General features: G+C 48.5%; 6 protein-coding genes across 6 annotated transcripts; 3 read left to right on the top strand and 3 right to left on the bottom strand.

Annotated features, from left to right (window-relative positions):
• Positions 1-476: 476 nt before the first annotated feature.
• DFJ58DRAFT_855889 (uncharacterized protein) lies at positions 477-1,373 on the bottom strand (the record flags this gene model as incomplete). The annotated part of the gene is made up of 1 exon (XM_041393914.1): positions 477-1,373. The coding sequence occupies one exon, from the start codon at positions 1,371-1,373 to the stop codon at positions 621-623; it is 753 nt and encodes a 250-aa protein (XP_041248677.1). The 3' UTR covers positions 477-620.
• A 4,093-nt stretch (positions 1,374-5,466) lies between these two features.
• On the top strand, positions 5,467-7,943 carry DFJ58DRAFT_723330 (amino acid transporter; the record flags this gene model as incomplete). The annotated part of the gene is made up of 15 exons (XM_041384988.1): positions 5,467-5,553; positions 5,672-5,702; positions 5,763-5,777; positions 5,828-5,894; positions 5,945-6,141; positions 6,324-6,400; positions 6,448-6,484; positions 6,542-6,669; positions 6,762-6,816; positions 6,873-7,019; positions 7,072-7,142; positions 7,200-7,209; positions 7,267-7,695; positions 7,750-7,809; positions 7,861-7,943. The coding sequence occupies 15 exons, from the start codon at positions 5,467-5,469 to the stop codon at positions 7,941-7,943; spliced, it is 1,494 nt and encodes a 497-aa protein (XP_041248676.1).
• Positions 7,944-11,883: 3,940 nt separating this feature from the next.
• On the top strand, positions 11,884-13,772 carry DFJ58DRAFT_855880 (uncharacterized protein; the record flags this gene model as incomplete). Its single annotated transcript, XM_041393913.1, has 7 exons — positions 11,884-11,892; positions 11,953-12,069; positions 12,120-12,288; positions 12,340-12,535; positions 12,602-12,783; positions 12,841-12,915; positions 12,967-13,772. The coding sequence occupies 7 exons, from the start codon at positions 11,884-11,886 to the stop codon at positions 13,770-13,772; spliced, it is 1,554 nt and encodes a 517-aa protein (XP_041248675.1).
• A 1,626-nt stretch (positions 13,773-15,398) lies between these two features.
• On the top strand, positions 15,399-18,206 carry DFJ58DRAFT_766370 (amino acid transporter). The gene is made up of 19 exons (XM_041388794.1): positions 15,399-15,437; positions 15,506-15,734; positions 15,793-15,820; positions 15,876-15,884; positions 15,945-15,959; positions 16,011-16,077; positions 16,123-16,319; positions 16,372-16,443; positions 16,508-16,584; positions 16,631-16,667; positions 16,719-16,846; positions 16,873-16,875; positions 16,965-16,992; positions 17,043-17,189; positions 17,242-17,312; positions 17,371-17,380; positions 17,438-17,866; positions 17,921-17,980; positions 18,029-18,206. Exons 2-19 carry the CDS (start codon positions 15,651-15,653, stop codon positions 18,118-18,120), a joined length of 1,554 nt encoding a protein of 517 aa, XP_041248674.1. The 5' UTR covers positions 15,399-15,437; positions 15,506-15,650; the 3' UTR covers positions 18,121-18,206.
• Positions 18,207-19,721, bottom strand: DFJ58DRAFT_766365 (uncharacterized protein). Its single transcript, XM_041388793.1, has 5 exons — positions 19,411-19,721; positions 19,275-19,359; positions 19,118-19,227; positions 18,848-19,048; positions 18,207-18,791 (listed from the first exon to the last, which is right to left on the bottom strand). The coding sequence occupies exons 1-5, from the start codon at positions 19,471-19,473 to the stop codon at positions 18,387-18,389; spliced, it is 864 nt and encodes a 287-aa protein (XP_041248673.1). The 5' UTR covers positions 19,474-19,721; the 3' UTR covers positions 18,207-18,386.
• Positions 19,722-20,392: 671 nt separating this feature from the next.
• On the bottom strand, positions 20,393-20,763 carry DFJ58DRAFT_723326 (uncharacterized protein; the record flags this gene model as incomplete). Its single annotated transcript, XM_041384987.1, has 2 exons — positions 20,393-20,574; positions 20,625-20,763. The coding sequence occupies 2 exons, from the start codon at positions 20,761-20,763 to the stop codon at positions 20,393-20,395; spliced, it is 321 nt and encodes a 106-aa protein (XP_041248672.1).
• Between the last annotated feature and the right edge of the window lie 192 nt (positions 20,764-20,955).

Below are 20,955 nucleotides of genomic sequence, written 5' to 3'. Positions count from 1 at the left end.
ATATTGCAGCCTGCCTTCTGAACTATGGACCCTGGGTGTGTGCGCATGACAAAGTTGCATTTCGGTCAGCAAAATTATACATATCGAAGACTAACGAGAACGGATAGCAGATGCGGCCTTACCATTCAAAACATTTGGGAACAGGACGTAACATGGACCCCACGAATGTCAAAGTGTTGTTGTTGACGTTATTACTTAGTCTAATGGCATCCGGTCTACAATAGACGTAGTCAAAGACCAGTTCAATTCAGTCATACCTTGGCACGCGTCTGAGCGCTTCGAGGGCAACGGCATTTCCTGAAGCGCTAGCGCTCGCCGCTGGCGGGTAATAGGCACTGTCAAGTCTAACTGACATTACATCCAGCTTGCTTCACATTATGCGTGTTAGTAAAATGTGCACGAGTATTAGTTTCCATCGTGTGGTCGAGTTGCACACACCAGTTGCTTTCCACACAATCGATATTTGTATTTGTACTGTAAAGTATGAACAGAAGAATATTTCGAAAGGTAATGAAATACATGACATCTTCACTCGCCGAAAAATTCCTCGGGGGACGAAAGCTGAAACATCAATAAGAACTACAGGTATGGTACTGCGTTAGAGTCATGAAGAAAAATAGCTAAAATATACCCGGAATGAGTCTGTAAGGCACCCTCTTAGACCACCGGTCCCATTCTCCCCCAAAACGCTTGCGAAGCATTGCATCTTCACTGATAGACCGCGCGGAGCCTAGCACGACGCCCAGTATGACTTGAAGTACCCATACTCCAAATACAACACGCCCGAAGGAAGTGGAGAGCCACCCAGACGACCGCATGAACGATCCGGGGCTCGCACAGATGAGCGAGATCCCAAACGAGGCGATCCAGCTGGCTGCATAGCCAGGGTGGCGCACAATGTTGTACGGACCTGTGGTGACAAGGGAGTGGTCCTTGCGCAAGCTGAGCTCGTGGGTGAAATGGCGTCCCATGACGCGAAAACACCACAGGCGTCCCAGGCAACCCATGAAGACTAAGATGGTTCCGAGCATGAAGTATCTGTTTGGCATCATATCTGGAAGCTGCCCAGTGTGAACTAGAGTAGAGAGGACTGTAGAGGAGGTAGGCGACGGAAAATCAGCCGCAAGTATGACGGCTATCTCTGCAACACAGGGTATCAAACCCGACACCTGTGACAGGTGTTCGTTAATGTGTCTAAACGTTGGAAATTCACGTACCCGTTGTAATATTGGGAAAATGACTGGGCAGATACGCTCGTAGAGTGGGCCACCGCTGATGGCCTCATCGTCATGAGGTGCTGCGTTCGGAGAGATATACGCATTATTGAATATAAGAACAGATGGCACGAGAAAAGGAAGTTTCACGAGGGTCATTGTGATAATCGTCACTGACCGTGCAAAGGTTATGGGTCTGGTCAACTGCTCACATCCCTCTTATATGTGTCCTCACGTAGACGCGCACCTACATAGCCAAGTTACCAGATTATCGGCAGTAGGCCCGTAGGGTCCAAATTCAACTTAAAGCGAAATCACGAAGTGGATTCCCGAAATTGATCGAGAAGAAGCCCTGCATAACGCCGGAAGTTCCACCGAACCTAACGCTGCGCTGAGGTTTGAATTGAATCTTGTCGTCGGAAGGGCTAAAGAGTTGGATCAGTGGCAAACGCGCCGGGTAAGTTAAGTCACATTACGTTGTAGCCACTCGATCTAGGGTAGGTGCCAGCATCATGATCAGGCTCCCAGTGGGTTGCTGTTACGTTCGCGATTGGCGGTCTTTTGAAGTATTATATGACTGAAATGGTTAGGATGGTCAACGGGATCCGTGTAGATACTCGATGAATCTCGTTATTCCAGCCTTTTCAGTTATGTTTCAAACTTGAAAGCGAGTCATTATGCATATTATGATGCACCTGTCTCAGACAACCTGAGACACAGTCGGAAAGTACTAGTTCTGTGGGCAGATGTGATATACACATCCCAATACATGCATTGATTTCGAATATGTCCCCCGATTTGAGAAGCATCACATGTCGCTGACTCTTATTTGGCTGTGTTTCAGGTTGTGTAAGCTAGCAGGACGGAGATTACGTTATCGTTCAATGTAGATTATACCTTCTCGGATATCTACGTACGCACGTACGTCGTAGTGTCAGGGATGCATATAATACATAATGGTTTGACGGTCGACGTCGACAAAATATTAGTGTCACGAGGGCAAATAGATGTGTAGTACTAGTGAGCGCTCAAGATGAGGAATCCTAACAGCCTACCAAAAATGGATGGGGATAGTAAGATTGTGTCTACTGATTGTTTTCTTTCACTCGGTGACAGCATCCACGATGAGCTACTACAACCCTAATGTTGTCAGCATCAACTTCCGACTTCGCCGGTAATTCGTAATAAGTCCTAGCTGTGCAACTAGTAGTATGTACAGGCGACAAGTCGGGTCCGGACCAGTGGTATGTTTCACTGTGCGACATGATGGCAACTTTTTGAACTTTCTTAACAACGCAATCATAATGGTTTGCCCTCTTCTGACACAGCTGCATGTAGAGCAGAGAGATCTATCTGCCACATGGGCGCCAACGAACTATTTACCAGCAATGCACACATCCGCCACTTATCACTGTTCCCATCTAGGTCTCTTCCACCCTCCGTGAACGGCCGAAACAGCTCACGGTGATGCCAACAACCACTGCTACTGGCCCACAATGTACTGCTCATGACCCTAACGCACTGGCGCTCGCAAACCCGCCCGGCTAAATGCACATCATCGAGCTACGTACCCAGTAGTTCCCACAACATGTCCAGATTTTTAATTTTACAGACTGCGTCTTTCATGGCATTACTCTATTCATACGTGAATCATGTCCGCCACATCGTTCCATTTGCGAATGCCTTTCTGAATTCCGAATCTGATGTGACCAACTTGATCAAAAGAATGAGCGAATGTAGTTGATGTTCGGGTCGGTGGAGACACGCAGGGATACTATTGTTGAAGAACATAAGTAAAGGAAGAAAAAATATCGCACACAAACTTTTGATGTCCTGCAGCTGCACCTCAAAAGCGAATTGCCAAAGTAACATGCCTCGAAATACCCAATCCTCGCTGGTATATGTCGGTAAGCGTTGCGTCTTTGTCACTCTCAAATACATAAATAACATAAATAACGCTTCCCTGCAGGAGTACGTGTCCCCTTTCTACTTTCTTTCGGGGGATGACAGATTATTATTGAATCCGCAACGATCTGACTACCCCACCTGCCTTTTGTGCAGTGGTTCCCTGTCACCGTCAATAACAGCTCTCTCATCATAATGGAGTCACCGGAATGCAGACTTGCTTGCTTACTGAGTGCGCTCGGCGTGGAACATTCTGAAGTCGGTTGCGAATCCCAACATGTCCGTGTGCCGTCGGCACACCGCACAGTCCCAAAGACCAGTTTTCCACCTACCCTACGAGGTGCTACGATGCCCCGATGTGAGGACTTGCCCCCATCGGTCCGCCGTTCCTGCCGGCTGTTTTAGACGCGCAATCCAATCGAAGATGAGTTGATTGCTCTCTCCGTTGCGTGTTGTGATTCGTTCGATCGTGGATTTTTGTTCTGAAGCGCGTACTCGATTGTACATAAAGCTATGAAAGAAGTGCGTTAATGATGTAGATTGGTGCATCAGGGGACTTGCCTTGCGATATGTCAACTCGACATATACTCGCGCAGCAGTGGGGAAGCCTTCCCTGGTGTTGTGGATTGTCAGCGCTTCTTCTGGTTGGGCATTGACGATGACTATGGTGCGGAGTCTTTCATTCCGGGCTCCAGCACTATCCTGGCACAGTGCACACAGGCCTGGGTTACTGAAACTGTATACACGAGTTTGAGCGGTCGACATACGCATCACCCGAGGCTGAGTGATATACGTGTCATTTTGGGTACCTCTATCACGGCGGCACACGGGAGCCTTCAGTCTCGCATGCAATTAGTTACTTAGTACTGTACAGACATGAAGTTGTGGGCTTGGTTGAGGTGGACTATGGAGTAATGAATGTTGAATATTCGAATCGTGACAGGGGTGTTGCTATGTTTAATGGGGCTACTGCAGCTGTTTTCTAAAGGCTCATTTGCTTACAGGTTATGGTAGGTTATGGTAGGTTATGGTTGATCTGTTGAAGCTATGGTAAATATTGCCGATCAATGAATCATTTGAACGCTGACTCGGAGCATAAGTATGTTAAAACGTTCGTCAGTCTATTACGTAGTGAGGCACAAGCGAAGACTTTAGTGCGGCATCGGAAGCGGCACGTGCCGCACGAACCCGGCCTCTTCTCTTCGTACCGCAAGTACTACTAGTACTATCCTCTCAACAGTCGCCGTTGAAGCATCTCCCTTGCCCCACCCACCACTCCCTTTCGTGCGATATCACTCACTGACCAGCGGCCCTGCATCACGCAAATCCTCGCCAAACTTCTAGAGTGCGACACAAAGAGTGGTATACATCATGATTCAAGCTGCCTTCCCACATCTTCCTGCTCTCAGTCTCTCACTATCAGTAGGCTAGCTATACTGTGTTATCGCTTTTCTGAATCCTGAATCTTCTGAAGACACGATTAATGGGGTTAGAAATGCTCAGCCACATGTACAACATCTTGATATATTGATTCTGCGTGGTCGTGTGACGTTGCACTGACAACTCTATTAGATACCAAAGGCGATATTCTTCGTGGCGCATTTTGGCAATATAGTCAGGCTCAGGAGAAGAACGGGGCCTTGACTGGTCACTCGTGCAAATGAACAAATAGTCCGCCTGTAATCAGAGTTTGGTCTTCAAATCGGGCGAGTGTACCACATCGGATTGCAGTGTTTACCTTTTATTGGCTGACACGCCGTTGATGTGTTTGACGACCATCTAATACATTGTGGCCTTGCTTTTTCACGATGGCGAGTTACATGCAACTGGTGAGTCATTTTCTCACTCAGATGCAGGACCCAACGTTGCATTTCTGGAGCACGGGTGCGGGTAACACCGCTCAGTTTCTAATGTTGGCCGCTGGTGCGGCTGACTATACCTGCTTTCGATTACTGCGAAGGAAGGTCTCTATAAATGAGAGTTCCTATATGTTTCCAGATCCCCAATAAGCCCCCCACCATTCCTCCGGATTATCATTCATTTTCGCTCTCAGACGCACGTTCGGTTGACTATGGCATCATAAACTCAGATGGCCCATGCACTTCCACCATTCGCAAGTGGTGTGGGAACAGAACCATCTTCTGTTGCCTTTGTTATGATATTTCTATTGAAAGGAATGTACCACTTTTCAGTGGGCGTCCCACGGCGGAGGCATCCGCGAAGTGCATGAAGATAAACAGTTCCCCGTCCCAAAGCCCAGGTGCCACGTTGCATTTCTGGTAGCACTGGGTGCATAAATTTCTCCCTCGCATACTGGTTTGCTGCCACTTTCTCCCATTGTGCCGCCATGATGGATTTCAAAGATGAAGTCGATGTGGACGCTGTCGCCCGTGCTGGGCTGGAGAAGCTGGGCTACAAGCAAGAGATGACACGGGTTTGTCCTTGTTCTTTTTCCTGTTCGCTCAGTGTGTGATGTTCGTGGTCATCGCTAGTCTCGAGGACCAGCACAAATATTGTTCAGTGAGTAGAGCGTTCCCCTCACCGCGTCACAGAAATTGAATGCTTCCCAACCAGTGACGCTAGGTCAGTCCGTCGGCTTGAATGAAGCTATCCACTGAGCTGTTGACCCGATGATTTGATTAGCAATCATGGCAGTCCGTATGTCTGAGCAGCGATTTTGCTCGATACTGCGACTTACCTTCTGGTAGCATTTGGTCTTACATCACCTATAGCGACGTCACTCGTAGGAGGTGGTCCAGTGGTAATGATATGGGGGTAAATTTACCTTTGCCACCTTATCTAGAACGCGATTTGACATGCTGTAGTTGGATCTTAGTGTCAGTCCTGACCCAAACGCTCGCTTTCTCACTGGCGGAGATATGCTCCAAATATCCCACATCAGCAGGGGCATACTACTGGTGTTATCGACTTGCGTCCCCCCGCACGCGACTTCTTGCTTCCTGGATCAATGGCTGGTTGACGGTCGTTGGTGGTTGGATGGTTGATTTGAGTGTCAAATTTGGTATTCCTTCCTATGCATGTCACCTCTGATCATCGACGACGCATTTTCCCAGCAACTGCTCAACTTGTTGTTGCCGGAGCCGGAATATATTACCCTGAATGGAACGCGACGGCATCGCAAACATGCAAGGATCCTTCCGTGTAGCAATGTGTGTTTGCTGACCACTTACTGTCTCAATGTAGACATGATTTTCCTCGGCGTGACTGCTGTTGCTGGCATATTCTGCATATTCTTTAACAGGCTCCTGCCAACCGTCGACGTAAGTCCTCACCTGTTTTTGTCTCCGAGATACTCATAGGTGGCCAGATCATATGTGCTTGCTGGACTGGTCTAGGCATCATCGGTATGTCTTGCTGCAACTGCTCTTCGTCTGTGATCTCCTGAATTTGCTTGTTTGAAGTTATCTCGATATGCTTGTTAGCCAAGGCCGCAGCAGGACGTCGTTCCGTCTCTTTCGCGCTCGGGAACTTCGACCCAACATTTTCAGGATGGACGCCTGGGTGGTCGTTCTTCATCGGTCTATTGCCGGTATGATCACTATTACTTATCGAAACTCGTACTCAATACTACCACGATGTATCAAAACAGCCTGGTGAGATATTAACATATATTTATCACAGTGGGATTGGGCGCTGAACTATGCCCTAGCATATACATTCTCCGCTATAGGAATGAGTATGTCTCCAACAGTGGTCTTGGCCATATTCACTCAGCTAACATTCAAAAACCAGTCGTAAACATGGCCGAGGAGGTTCATAACCCTTCTGAAGTACTTCCGAAGGCCATCATCTCATCTGTACCCATTGGCACATTAACTGGTGTGGTATACCTCCTGCCAATCCTTCTCACACTTCCAGACGTCACGACAATGCTTCAAGGTCGGTTTCACCCTGAGATACCTCGTGCTTCTCATATATATAAGTCAACCAGTTTCTTCCAGTCAACCAATTGGTGTTATGTTTACTTTGATCATGGGCTCTAGAGCTGGTGGTTTGGGGCTGGTAAGTTTGCTGTGACTTTCGTCCGGCGCCGCATCTCTGATTTGGCGGGGTATTCAGTTGTTCATTAGTACGTCACAATTGGTCTCCGCCAAATAGCCTAACTTTCTCATACCACCTTTCAAAGTGTTCGGTATCAGTATGTTTTGTTCAATCTCCACATCTTGCGCCGGTTCTCGTGCAACATGGGCGTTCGCACGTGACAAGGCTATTCCATTTCATCGATGCCTTTCCAAGATCGGCCCTTACCTCGAAGATGTCCCGGTGAACGCGTATGCACTCTCCACTGTAATCCAAGTCCTCCTTGGACTCGTCTACCTCGGCTCCTCAGCTGCATTCAACGCTTTTGCAGGAGTCGCCGTTATGTGTCTTGGAGCGTCCTACGCCATGCCCGTTGCCATCTCGCTCATGAATGCCCGACGAGACATGCATGATGCCCCATTCAACCTTGATAGATTTGGTACTGTCATCAATGTAATCGCAGTGCTGTGGATCATGTTCGTCACCGTGCTATTCTCGATGCCTGCTGTCATCCCGGTGACGACATGGTCGATGAGTGAGTGGCTTTTTCTCACGTGAGTTGGCTGAGGCACTGAATGTGTACGGGTAGATTACGCTTCGGCAATGTTTGTGGGGTTCGGGATGATCGGTGCAGCGTGGTATATGATCAGTGGGTTGTTTGCTTGCCATTCGGGAACTTCATGTGATTGATATGGTTCAGATGGCCAGTTTTACTATAGAGGACCTCCAATCTTGGAAGAGCCAACGAGCTCATCCGGATCCTCGGAATCTGTTCCGTATTGAAAGAATTCTGGGCGACAGTCATGGTGGATACTATCATCAAGTGATGGCGGTTGAGATCAAGGTGTCAGCGCATGGTAGCTCTTGCCTTTCGGTCTCTCATGCATGTGATTGTGATAATTGTAGTCAAGCCGTTGTGTAGAATCTGTAGACGTGATGTTGTGGGCTTCGTAAGACTAGACTTTACGTGTTTAATTTAAGCCAAGATCGTATATCACTTGCTCAGATGTCAGTGTCATCTCTCCCATACGAGTGGCGTGTCTAAAACGGCCGGCGGGAACGGCGGACTGATGGGAGTACGCTCCACATCAGGGCATTCGCGCACTCGGAGATGCAAAACGGGACACTCCTTAGACTAGAAAGTAGTGTCCTACATAAAGTACAGCTCTGCAAAGGACAGAAATCGGAATCAAAAAAAAATAAAAAAATAAAAAAAAATAAAATATACTAGACGTCACAGGGTGCCATTTTTTTATTTCAAATTGGAGTTTGAGAGTATGACAGGGGTAATTTTCCCTTTTGATATGGCATATTTTTAGTGAATATCCCGGACTCCCGACGTTAGTGGAGGAGAGGAGGGCTCTAGGAGGGCTCTTGTCGTTTTGCGAGCGTTGCTCACCACCATCCTCATCATTTTCCCAAAACCTCTGCCAGCTACACCCGCGTTCGGGCCATAATTTTGGTTGCAGTCACTTGACAATGGGCCTCATTTGCAACTTGAAGGAGTCAGAGGTTGGTCTTCATGTTGAACATCGTCTGTCATTCAGTTCTCGCTGAGCCCCCTTTTCTGTCATGCATGCCTTGGTGGGCCACTCTTGCACGGTATCTTGAGCTTTCTGTTATGGGGTGTTCTACTGAAGTTTCGCGTCGACCTCTGTTGATATCTCTGTCTGGACTCCGTTGCCCAGGTCTTGCAATTGAAAGTAATGTTCAATACCTCAGCATTAACATAAAACAGGAGCGCACGCAATCTATGTGACACATCCGAACGGTAGGCCATGGCATGGCCCATGGGCTGGTCTGACACTTTCAATTCTTCCAGCCTCGCCAACGCCTCATCGACTCTGGACGCTCCTTCGGTCGTTGGTTCTTACAATGTGACCAAGGATGACTCGATCTTGATATTGCGCGCATCCTTCTAGCCTCCGACCCCATTGACATTAATATCATCTTTCGTTTGGTGGTGAATCGGAAATCCCGACAGTTTTGGAAAGTCCGACTGTTGAGAATCTCTGTCACCTTTTTATATCTCGTGCGTGGCAGCGCTTGTGCCTTGGAATTTACGCCAGACGGTGAACCTGTTGTCTGTAAGCTCCTTTCCATGCTGTTTGTGCATTCGACTTATTCAACTGCAGTTGCTTGTGAAATGCCGAGTGAGGTCGACCTCCGTCCACCGGCCCGGGATTGCGATGATCGTGATTCGCGACTGTCTGATAGACTAGTGCATCATACATACGTGTTATTCTGAATTCAACTAACACCTGGTGCCACTTCGTTACCTGGACAGATTCAAATGCATTATGTTTGCAAGCTTTTGGCCAACTTTCAGCTCTCGACAGTGGGTGAAAAATCACGCGGTCCCTGACAATGTAAAATTAGCACGGACCTCAACCATATGTGAGGATCCTGTTCCGGAAAACGGAGTTGGGGACTGGGTAGTGGGCGTGTAGGCATCGTTACGATGCTAGCTATAGTATGTATACTAATTAGTACTCATAAGTAACCTCATGCCCCAGAAGTTGGCACTGCAAATTTCTCAAAATCATGACAGTGTAAAGTCGTGCTGTATGAGTCCATGGTATACTAGTTACTTACTAGTCTAGTAACTGAGTACTGTAACTGTTTTATAGAAACTGTTGAAAAGCCACAACTTGAACTTCGCTGCTTCTGCTCGCTCAGTACGGTGTCATTGTCTACTGGTAAGCACTAGTACTATCCCTAATACGGTTTACTCATCCATTTCATGAGTCACACTTTTCCGCAGGGATGTTCCACCTGGGTTTCCCAATAAGTAAGCCTTATTAGGCTGTACGATTACGTGTCTCACCCACACTTGTTTGGCTCAACAACCACATTTCCCCAACACCAGCAATAAATACTGTCCTAAATAATGTAGGTACTTAGGGCATTTGGCTGTACCGTCGCTTACAACACATACCTCCCCACCGGCAATGTCCGTGGCCCCTCCCGCCATTAGTAATTCCTCCCTGACGTCTATACGCATTCCCACGCACTCTCTGCCACAGCGCTATACAGCGAACGACGCCCAATGCCCATCCCTCCCACCAATACGTGGCCTGCCTTCACCAGCGCTGGCCACCCTTAACCGCCTATGCCCTATACAGCAAATGACACCCGGCGCCCATCCCTCCCACCAATAGGTGGCCTGCCTTTGCCAGCGCTGGCAACCCTTAACAGCCTATGGCCTATCCCTCCCACCAATACCTGGCGTGCCTTCACCAGCGCTGGCCGCCCTTAACAGCCTGCGCCACACACAGCAAATGACACCTGATGCCCATCCCTCCCACCAATACGTGGCCTGCCTTCAGCAGTGCTGGCTGCCCTTAATAGCCTGCGCCCTACACAGCAAATGACACCCGATGCCCATCCCTCCCACCCATACGTGGCGTGCCCTTGCCAGCGCTGACCACGCTTGACAGCCTGTGGCCTCCACTCTTCCCACCTCATCAAGAGATTGCCTACCGTTGAGGCGATCTCAACCTGGCTGGGCTGATATGAAATATCTAAAAATGCTCAACCAGTATAAGTGAGTCTTGGCTCTGCCTAGCTGCTATACTCGCAGAATGCAAGAACATTCGACCCTAAAGGGGACTGCTACTGAACACAGAACCAGATGAAAGAAAGACCCTTGTAGTGCAATGGATGCGCGAAAGCGCAAGAAGAAAAGCGAAGTGAGCGCGGAGCACGAGAGAGCGCACTAAGGTAAGCGCGAGCGTGGGAACGTGAGCGCTAAGGCGCGCGTTGTGCGGAGAATACCGGATAAGGAAACGGATAAGGAAGCGGATGTGCAAAGCGAGTGCAAATGCAGAGCGAGTGTTATAACGAGCGCGGATAAAGGTCTAGTATAGGCGGATAACGATAACCATTGGAAACACAAAGTGCGCCCAAGTGGTGACTACTACTTTAAAGTAAAACCCAATAGCGAGGGAAGTACAGCAAAGGGGAGTAAATAATGATGGAGTAGTAAGTCAGCAAACTTTATACTATGGAAATCGCATTGGAAGTGGAAGGGATAGGAGCAGTAAGCACTAAAATACGTAATGACATGTAATAGCGCTGCAATGCTTGTTACAAACCACGAGGCAAGGCATATGACGTACCAATGAGGTGGGTGGGCATAGAGGGATGTTCCTAGATGATAGGCAATGCAGGGCAATGCAGGGCACTTGCAGGGCGCTTAAGCGCGAGAAAGCGCGCAAGGTGCGCGTGTGGGAATGCTGCGTGTTGTGCAGGAAAGTACCGCGCCTATGGCGTGTTTCGCAGGAAAGCTGCGCGTTATGTGTAAAATGACTAGGGACATGATAGAAGTCGAATATAGCTGATGGTGCAAGTCGTGCATTGAAGGCCAATTGTCATGAGTTGTGAAAAGGTGCGAAATGTGCCCATATGTGCCTGCAGAAACGCGAGTCTCTACAGCGCTTCATGCCGACCTCAATCTTGGTTCTCCATTTGATAGGGTGAGCAGAGATCGTCTTTCCTGCCATTTTCTGCAGTACCTAATATTTGATCCAAGAACGGTTCTTCTTCCATTTGGAAAGCCTGTAAGATCATTGCATATGTAATCATTACCCTTGCCGTTTTGTGTGCGTTTTATATTTTTTATCTCCTTTTCATGTAGATCCTTCATTTATTTGGTCACTGTCAAATTGGATAATGTTTGCTCATTTTTTCTCTTGTACTGCCTCAAAGTGTCCGTAAAACGATGTCTGGTGTGATTTGTATTTAAATGATATACCCCGGAGGCACTGACTCCCACCTCCCCTTTTCCTAGTCTGACATGGTCTCCCGCAAATCCACACAACGCTCATCAGTGCGGATGCAGGGACTGGCTAGGATTCGTCCTAAGGTGCAGCTCACCAAGAGGCCCGAGCTGCCCTTACACTACGATGTTGCGAAGCCTCTCTTAATTTCAGGAAGGCTGTTGAGGATACCTGGCAGGCTGTAGATGATGCCGCCATTAAGATTGCCACGGACCACAAGAAAACTGTCTGCCGAGTGCAACATGAATTGCACATGGGACGCTCACTTCTGCAAGTGAAGCATTCGAAGATCAGCGCGTGGAATTCTTTTTTATGGAAGAAAAGGCAAGACAGTGATAAGGAGAATTGTAAGTTCGCCCCTTTCGATACAGCTTAATTTAATCGATTTTATTGCCAAGATGGACGTGGCAAGGACATACTTGGCGGCATCATGAAGGACTTCAAAGACAAGTACCACAGCCTCACCGATGAGGAGAAGGCAGATCTCATTGAAGAGTACAAGGAATTCAAGGTTACAAAGACCACTGGGCAACGCATTTCAACGAAGTTGAAGCTCAACGATGCTGCCAACACTCTGAAGGTTATTAAAGTGAGGTACGTTTATGTGATCTCGCAGCTCTAGCAGCCTGCCTAAGTCTTGATTTTTGGTTAGCTCCATAGCCTTCGCTCTCGTACTGGAGTGGAGACGATAATGTACATGTCCCGAGGAACCACCGACATTCCACTCCGTGGCACTTCATTTGCAACTGAAGGTGTGCGAGACTTCATGGGATCTGTGGTAGGCATTGATAACCAAGATCTGGTCAACAAGATGGAAGGTTTCACAATTCAAGGCATGAAAGGTACATATTTCCGTTTTTTTTTTGGACGCACTACTGACCTCTATCATTGTTGTACAGGAGCCGCACATAATCATCAGAAGCTTGTCTCTCATGTTCGCGCTCAGATCCGCTCTGAAATCAATCAAGCTCTCCGTGCGTAATTCATCTTTAAAATTAATCGTTTGTGTCATCAAAGGTCTCTAGGGGAGAAAACTGGAGTACCAGATGCCACCATGCACTGGGCACAATATTGGCGCAACGTGGTCAAGCGTTATTCTGTAATCATCGAGGGCTGGCCAAAGAATATCCCCTTCGTCAATCTTAGCACGGCCTCTAGTGCCCTTCCTGACCTGGAAATGCTTCTCAGGAAGTGGCGGTCTAAGGCCATCAAATGGAAGTGCCTTACTGAAGAAGAATTGGATACTATGGAGAAAGAGAGGGACGATGGTATTGGGAATGGTGCGATAAAGGAGACACACCGGCGTCTTCGCTCTGACAAGGGTAAGAAGAGACGCCGAAACGCTGATGACGAGACCTCTCAGCACCACAGGAAGAAGACCTACAAGAGTATGGAGACCATCGACAGTGATATCAGTGATATAGAGGAAGATCATCAAGTTGACTCCCCTGTACAGTCTGCCAATAACCTTCCTGCAGGATCGCCCTTTGAAGACTCCGAAAACATGCCTCGCACTAATCATGCTCTGACTCCCTCACCAATTTTGCACTGTACTTCGACTCCCCCACCCATTTCGGACCATACTTCAACTCCCCCACCCATTTCAGACCATACTTCAACTCCCCCACCCATTTCGGACCATGCTTCGACTCCCCCGCCCAGTTCGGGCAACACACCTGCCAACCAGGAGCCTGCCCCACCAATCTTTCCTGGTTCAAGTGCAAACTTAAGCTCACTGGTACCTCCTTTCAATAATCAGATTGACAACTTCATACCAACACCTTTTGCTCACACTGAATTCAACTTTGATGGTATTTTTTCTTCTTACTAAGTTCCAAGTCTTCGAGTTATTCCTTATGACTACAGCCTTGACATTTAGATTTGATGTTATGATTGTCTAGTACTCATTGTTATTTTTCAAGTACTAGTCTTCGAGTTATTCCTTATGACTACAGCCTTGACATTTAGATTTGACATTATGATTGTCTAGTACTCATTGTTATTTTCAAGTACTTATAATACAAAACATGTGATTTGTTCTTGCAGTAACTAGCGCTGATGTTCACGGTGCTAGTGGTAAGGGTGCTAGTAGTAAACATGCTCTCGACATTCTCTTGGTCGACCATAGATAGCTCTAAGTCACTATTAGCTCCAGTAGACAACACAGCCCTCAAAAAACAGGACATTCAGACCGCAATGCGGCGTGCTGGAACAGCGGTAAGCATAAAGAAAAGTCTCTGTGTTGCAACCGTGAGGGAAGGGACAGGCATCTTGCAAACATGAAGGAGGACCACCGTTGGATACGGTAGGCAATCTCTTGATCAGGCGGGAAGAGCAGAGGCCACAGGCTGCTAAGGGTGGCCAGTACTGGCAAAAGGCTGCTAAGGGGGCAAGTGCTGGCAAGGGCAGGCTATGTATTGGTGGGAGGGATGGGCGCTGGGTGTCGTTTGCTGTGTAGGGCGCACGCTGTTAAGGGTGGTCAGCGCTGGCAAGGGCAGGCTATGTATTGGTGGGAGGAATGGGTGCTGGGTGTTGTTTGTGTCAGGTGTTGTTTGCTGTGTAGGGTACAGGCTGTTAAGCGTGTTCAGCGCTGGCAAGGGCAGGCCACGTATTGGTGGGAGGGATGGGTGTCGGGTGTCGTTTGCTATGTATGGCGCAGGCTGTTAAGGGCGGCCAGCACTGGTGAAGGCACGCCAGGTATTGGTGGGAGGGATGGGCCGTAGGCTGTTAAGGGTGGTCAGTGCTGGCAAGGGCACGCCATGTATGGGTGGGAGGGATGGGCATCGGGTGTCATTTGCTGTGTAGGGCGCAGGCTATTAAGGGCAGCCAGCACTGCTGAAGGCAGGCCACGTATTGGTGGGAGGGATGGGCATCGGGTGTCATTTGCTGTGTGTGGCGCAGGCTGTTAAGGGCGGCCAGCGCTGGTGAAGGCACGCCAGGTATTGGTGGGAGGGATAGGCCATAGGCTGTTAAGGGTTGCCAGCGCTGGCAAAGACAGGCCACCTATTGGTGGGAGGGATGGGTGCCGGGTGTCGTTTGCTGTATAGGGCGTAGGCTGTTAAGGGTGGCCAGCGCTGGTGAAGGCAGGCCACGTATTGGTGGGAGGGATGGGCATTGGGCGTCGTTCGCTGTGTAGCGCTGTGGCGGAGAGTGCGTGGGAATGCGTATAGACGTCGGGGAGGAATTACTAACGGCGGGAGGGGCCACGGACATTGCCGGTGGGGAGGTATGTGTTGTAAGCGACGGTACAGCCAAATGCCCTAAGTACCTACATTATTTAGGACAGTATTTATTGCTGGTGTTGGGGAAATGTGGTTGTTGAGCCAAACAAGCGTGGGCGAGACACGTAATCGTACAGCCTAATAAGGCTTACTTATTGGGAAACCCAGGTGGGATGTTCGTGACTTACCGTTACATCGCGTGACAAATCATCACGTTTCCACAATGAAAGGTGTCACGAAATGTCATATGGGCACGCGCTGGAATAGACCGTAAGGTTAGTACCATAGTTGAGGTCACAAGATGCCGCGTGTTTTCATGTCGCTAATATATGTTTCTTATCAGCCGCTTATGTGTACAAGGCTAAGAGCTCCATGAGCATGATAGGCAATTCTTATTCCCAAGGTGTTCTGTTCGCATCAGATTCAGAAGCAAATATATCCTTCGCCCTTGCATATCGGCTGCCGCTATCTTTCATCGTACTACCACGATGAGCTTGAAAGGTTCAGACGATGTGGATGCTGTCGCCCGTGTCGGGCTGGAGAAGCTGGGCTACAAGCAGGAGATGACACGGGTTTGTGCTTGTTCTTGTTCCTTTTGATTCGCGTTTCATGCCTATTGGCCGTTGCTAGTCTAGGGGACTAGTACATATATTATTCAGTGAGTAGGATGCTCTTCTCACCGTGTTGTGGAAATTAAAATGCATTCCAAAAAGTGACACTAGGTCAGTCTGTCAGTTCAAACGAAGACACCCGCTGAGCTGTTGGTTCAACGATTCAATTAGCAATCATGGCAGTTCGTACGTTTAAGCAGCGATTTCGATCAACACTATGACTTACCCTCCCCGTAGCGTATGGTCTTGCAGCTCCTATCGCGACATCGCTCATTGGAGGTGGTCCAGCGGTAATGATATGGGGGTAAATTTACCCTTTCCAGCTCAAACACGATTTGACATGGTGCAGATGGATCCTGGTGTCAATCTTGACCCAAACCCTCGCTCTTTCACTGGCGGAGATATGCTCCAAATATCCCACATCAGCAGGGGCATATTACTGGTGTTATCGACTTGCATCTCCACACACACGAGTTCTCGCCTCTTGGATCAATGGCTGGTTGACAGTCGTTGGTGTTTGGACGATTGCTCTGAGTGTCACATTTGGTATTCCTTCCTGTGCACACCACTTCCGAGTATGACTAACGCAGTCCATCAGGAACCGCTCAACTTGTTGTGGCCGGTGCCGGAATATTCCACCCTGAATGGGTTGCAACGGCGTGGCAAACATGCAAGGCTTCATCTATAGTCTACAGATTGATGTGGTTTTCTGACCAGTCTGTGACTCATTCTAGATGTGATTTTCCTCGGCGTGACTGCTGTTGCCTTCTTGTTCTGCCTATTCTTCAACAAGCACCTGCCGACCATCGACGTAAGCTCTCGTTCATGGGTTTTCTCTGGGATTCATATGTTTCCAGATTATTTGTGCTTGCTGGACTGGCTTAGGCATCATCGGTACGTTTTGCATGTAACTTGTCCCTGTACGCTGAGTTGAGTCGTTTGAAGTAATCTTGATATGTTTGTCCATCAAGGCTGCGGCAGGGCGCCATTCTATCGCGTTTGCACTTGGACATTTTGATCCATCTTATTCAGGATGGACGCCTGGGTGGTCTTTCTTCATTGGTCTATTGCCGGTATGATCACAGTTAAACATTGAAGCCCTTACTCAATAGTAATAATGCACTCAACTAACAGCCTGGTGAGAGGCTATTATTTATCAAGTTGTAGAACTTGGAGCTGAACAACGTCCTAGCATATACATACGCCGCCATAGGAATGAGTATGTCAATGTCTTTGCATCACGTTCACTGACTTACATCATGAAACCAGTTACCAACATGGCCGAAGAGGTTCATAACCCTTCTGAAATACTCCCAAAGGCTATCACCTGGTCCATACCTATTGGCACATTATCCGGCGTGATATTCCTTCTGCCAATCCTTTTCACGCTCCCAGATATTGCCACATTGCTTCAAGGTTAGTTTCATACTGGAGCAACTCGTGCTTCTCATGTATATATGTCAATCAGTTTCTTCCGGTCAACCGATTGGTGTTATGTTTACTCTGGCCATGGGCTCCGAGGCTGGTGGTTTTGGGCTGGTGAGTTTACAGTAGCCTTTCGTCCGGTGCGGCATCTCTGATTTGGCGGGGTATCCAGTGGTTCATTAGTATGTCACAACTGGTCTCTACCGAGTAGCCCCACTCTTTTAACCCACTTTTCGAAGTATTTGGTATCGGTATGTTTTGTGCGATCTCCATATCTTGCGCCGCTTCTCGCGCAACATGGGCGTTCGCACGTGACAAAGCTATCCCATTCCATCAGACGTTCTCAAAGATCAGTCCGTACCTCGACGATGTCCCTGTCAATGCACTCCTGCTCTCCACCGTTATCCAGATTCTCCTTGGACTCATCTACCTTGGCTCAACAGCTGCGTTCAACGCCTTCGTGGGCGTCGCTGTCATGTGCCTCGGAGCATCCTATGCCATGCCCGTTGCCATGTCGCTTATGAACGCCCGGCGAGACATGCATGATGCCCCATTCAACCTTGGCAGGTTCGGTACCGTGATCAATGCAGTCGCAGTACTGTGGATCATGTTTGCTATGGTGCTATTCTCGATGCCTGCCGTCATCCCAGTCACGAAGGTTTCCATGAGTGAGTGTCACTCTCTTGCGTGTGTGGGCTGAGGCGCTAAACGGAGTCGGCTAGACTATGCTTCGGCAGTGTTTGTGGGATTTGCGGTGATAAGTGCTGTGTGGTATTTGATCAGTAAGTTGTTTGTTTGCACTTTGGGAACTTGCTTACTGTGTGGTTCAGACGGCCGGTTTCACTATACAGGGCCTCCCATCCCGGAAGAGTCCACGGACTCCACGGAGTCCAATCGGTCGACCTCCCCACTTCGAAGGTGATTTGAAAAGCCGAAGGTCTACCATGTCGTAGTCACCACGCTATTACAGTATCACTTCCAAACTATGTACAAAATATCTTGAATGCTCCAGCTTTGATTGCAATGAATCACATTCAGATTCTTTCCTGAGTAATGGTGACAAGTATTAGAGGGTATGAGATATCATGCAAAGAGTGTCAGCAGCAGGAAACATGGTATAACGATAGCAAACAAGTGTAGTAAAGTGATATGGTTTATGGGGGAGTTCATCCATGTAATCCCATTTCACTACGCGCGTAGTTTCGGGATCACTTTGACCATCTGGTCAATGTTGATGAACTGCACCCAAGCCTCTAAATCTTTCGCGTTATCATGCCAAATGAATTTGGACTCCTTCGTACCCCTGAAGAACGCGCATGCGCACTGATATGATTCCTCGAGCATGACCCCGCCCATGCGTTGTACGCCGAGTTGGGCTTTGAACACACGGAACTCCCATCCCTGTAGTGGGTGGTCATCACCGCGCGCGGACTCGGAGGGAATGTTGAATTCGAGGCGTGACCAGTCGAAAGCGGTGCTTTGGCCAACGGCTTTAATGTATGCCGCTTTGAGTGAGAGGAGGATGGAGAGGCGCCGGAGGACGACTTCGTCTCCGAGTTCAGGGTTGAGGAAGGTCATCTCTAGCGGGGTCAGCTGGTGGCCGGTCCCGCGTTAGTCTTATGATGTATTGCGCCTGTCTTTGAGCTTACTTTATGTGCAAAGGATTCAGCGTAGGCTGCTACTGAGACACCTTTGGGCTCTACGGAAATCTGTTTAATGCCCAAGCCGATGTTTATTACTTGGCGCTGCCGTCCCTGCGTCATCACCATTCCGCAGAGTGAGTTGTCATATGCAAGGTGGTATCCAATCATGGACTGTAGAAATTTTTCTGGGGGCATGTCATCCGGTGACTGTTGTAGGGGGAATACAATAATCATCGATGAATTATGCTACTCTGCAAGTTGACAACCACCACTCACCTGCTCAATCCAATGCTTTCCATTCGGGGTGACGCAGTCTTTCCATTTTGCGCGCGATATTCGTCGGTGGCGCATCATAAGCAGAGGTAACATGTGGCAAATAAGCTGTCCTGCTGAGCGTCAGAACGAACCAAGCAAGCAGTGGAGAGGTGCTCACGAAAGGAATCTATAGAAGTAGGCTGGTACGGCAGTCTGGCATGAGGGACGCAATCCTGCACAAGGTGGAAACATTTGTCGTATTCCTGCGGAGACAAAGTTAGACGCTTGATTATCGACAACAGTATTCGTCAAACCTCTGTCAATACATCACGATTCAGTGAGAGCATCCAGACGAGAAGTGGACAATCCATGGCCATTTGTTTCACAGGGTCTGAGGGAGAATTCAAACAGTCTATTACTACGGGCGGTGGCGCCGTGAACGAATGATTGCCTGCAGCCTGGGTTACAATTGGGCAGTAAAATTGCAGGATCTTGGTGCTAGCCACGAGACAAGTCTTCAAATTTATCCAGGAAGCAGGGTGGAGGCCACGGAGGGTACACAGCAATTGCGCACGCTCTGGCACAGTAGGTTCATTATAAGGTGATCACTAGCCTAACAAGCAAACCGTACAATTTGGGTCGCCACGTGCCGGGCCACCGGAATTTTGTTGTTTCTTTTCCATCTTTTTTTTTGAATGAAGTTTCGTTTCACGTGAACAACTCGAAGGCACTAGAAAAAAACTCATCTCGGCCATGCTAATCAGTACGTGTTTGACATCTATCATTAACAATCCTCAAGGACGTCGGATATGAAGAATAATACTTTTTGGCTTATCTCTTGAGTTTGCAGTCCACCGCGTGCTGCATTCTGGATTGTGCCGTCCCTATCCGTCAGATCTGATTCCAAGAAGGCTGTCCTGTGGAGGGACACGTCCTCCCATGATTTCCACTCACTATTTGAACCCTACCACTGCCGATTACAGGAAGTTACAGGGTATCACCAGCTCTAATAGCTAGTCCCTCGCCCAAACAGAACATAGACATAGAATCATGGGTCCTAATTCTCATGCAAAGCATGCAAATGGATTTTACTCCACTATCTGCTCAGCTAGAAAGTTCGGAAGCTGCATGCACGCATGCATGACGAAAACACCTAAAAGGGTAAGATGGCCCTGAGGTGACTCCAACTACATATTAGTACACTATCCCCAAGTTCCAAGTAACCACGTTGCGTTAGAAGCAAATACAGAGATTGCCCATTCCTTTGAACATCCCCACCGCCGCCCAATAGTCCACCTACTGTACTGCATCTGCCGATGACAGCGGCTTCAGCTCCTCGACCGTCGGACTGACTTGCTGAGCCACATCCGTGGCGAATGGAGTAGAGTCACCCACTTCTGAAGGCACCTCGCCAGACGCCCTGATCGGATATCTGATCGTGTCATGAAACACATGAAGCCCAGAAGCTTGATAGCAGGCTGCAATCGAAGTCAGGTGGGAAAACATTATGCTAGTCATTGGAACACACGTACGATGCGCTTAATATTTTCCTTCCTCGCGTCCTTGGCACTCGATTCAAGGTTTTCAAGCCACGCCAAGAATGGAACGAGAGGCAATGGGACGCTTGTGGTCTTATGCTCAACTATGGCGTGTGCAACAGGCCGCATAACTGCCCCCCACGCTATCGGCCTCGGTGTACGAGATTAACCACAATGGGAGGCTCTTCTTCCGCGAAAGCCACATCAAGAATAGCATTTGATACAGCGTGGGGAGGGATCCAGGTTAGAAGTTGGACCGTGTGTCAATGATGGGTACCTTCAGGAAAAACACATACACTTATCCACCGGGCTTCCGGAAGT

Source organism: Suillus subalutaceus (genome assembly GCF_016647625.1).
Source record: "Suillus subalutaceus strain FC151 chromosome Unknown DFJ58scaffold_12, whole genome shotgun sequence".
Taxonomy (NCBI): domain Eukaryota; kingdom Fungi; phylum Basidiomycota; class Agaricomycetes; order Boletales; family Suillaceae; genus Suillus; species Suillus subalutaceus.
Note: the sequence above shows the minus strand (reverse complement) of the source record. Positions and strands in the feature narration are given on the sequence as shown.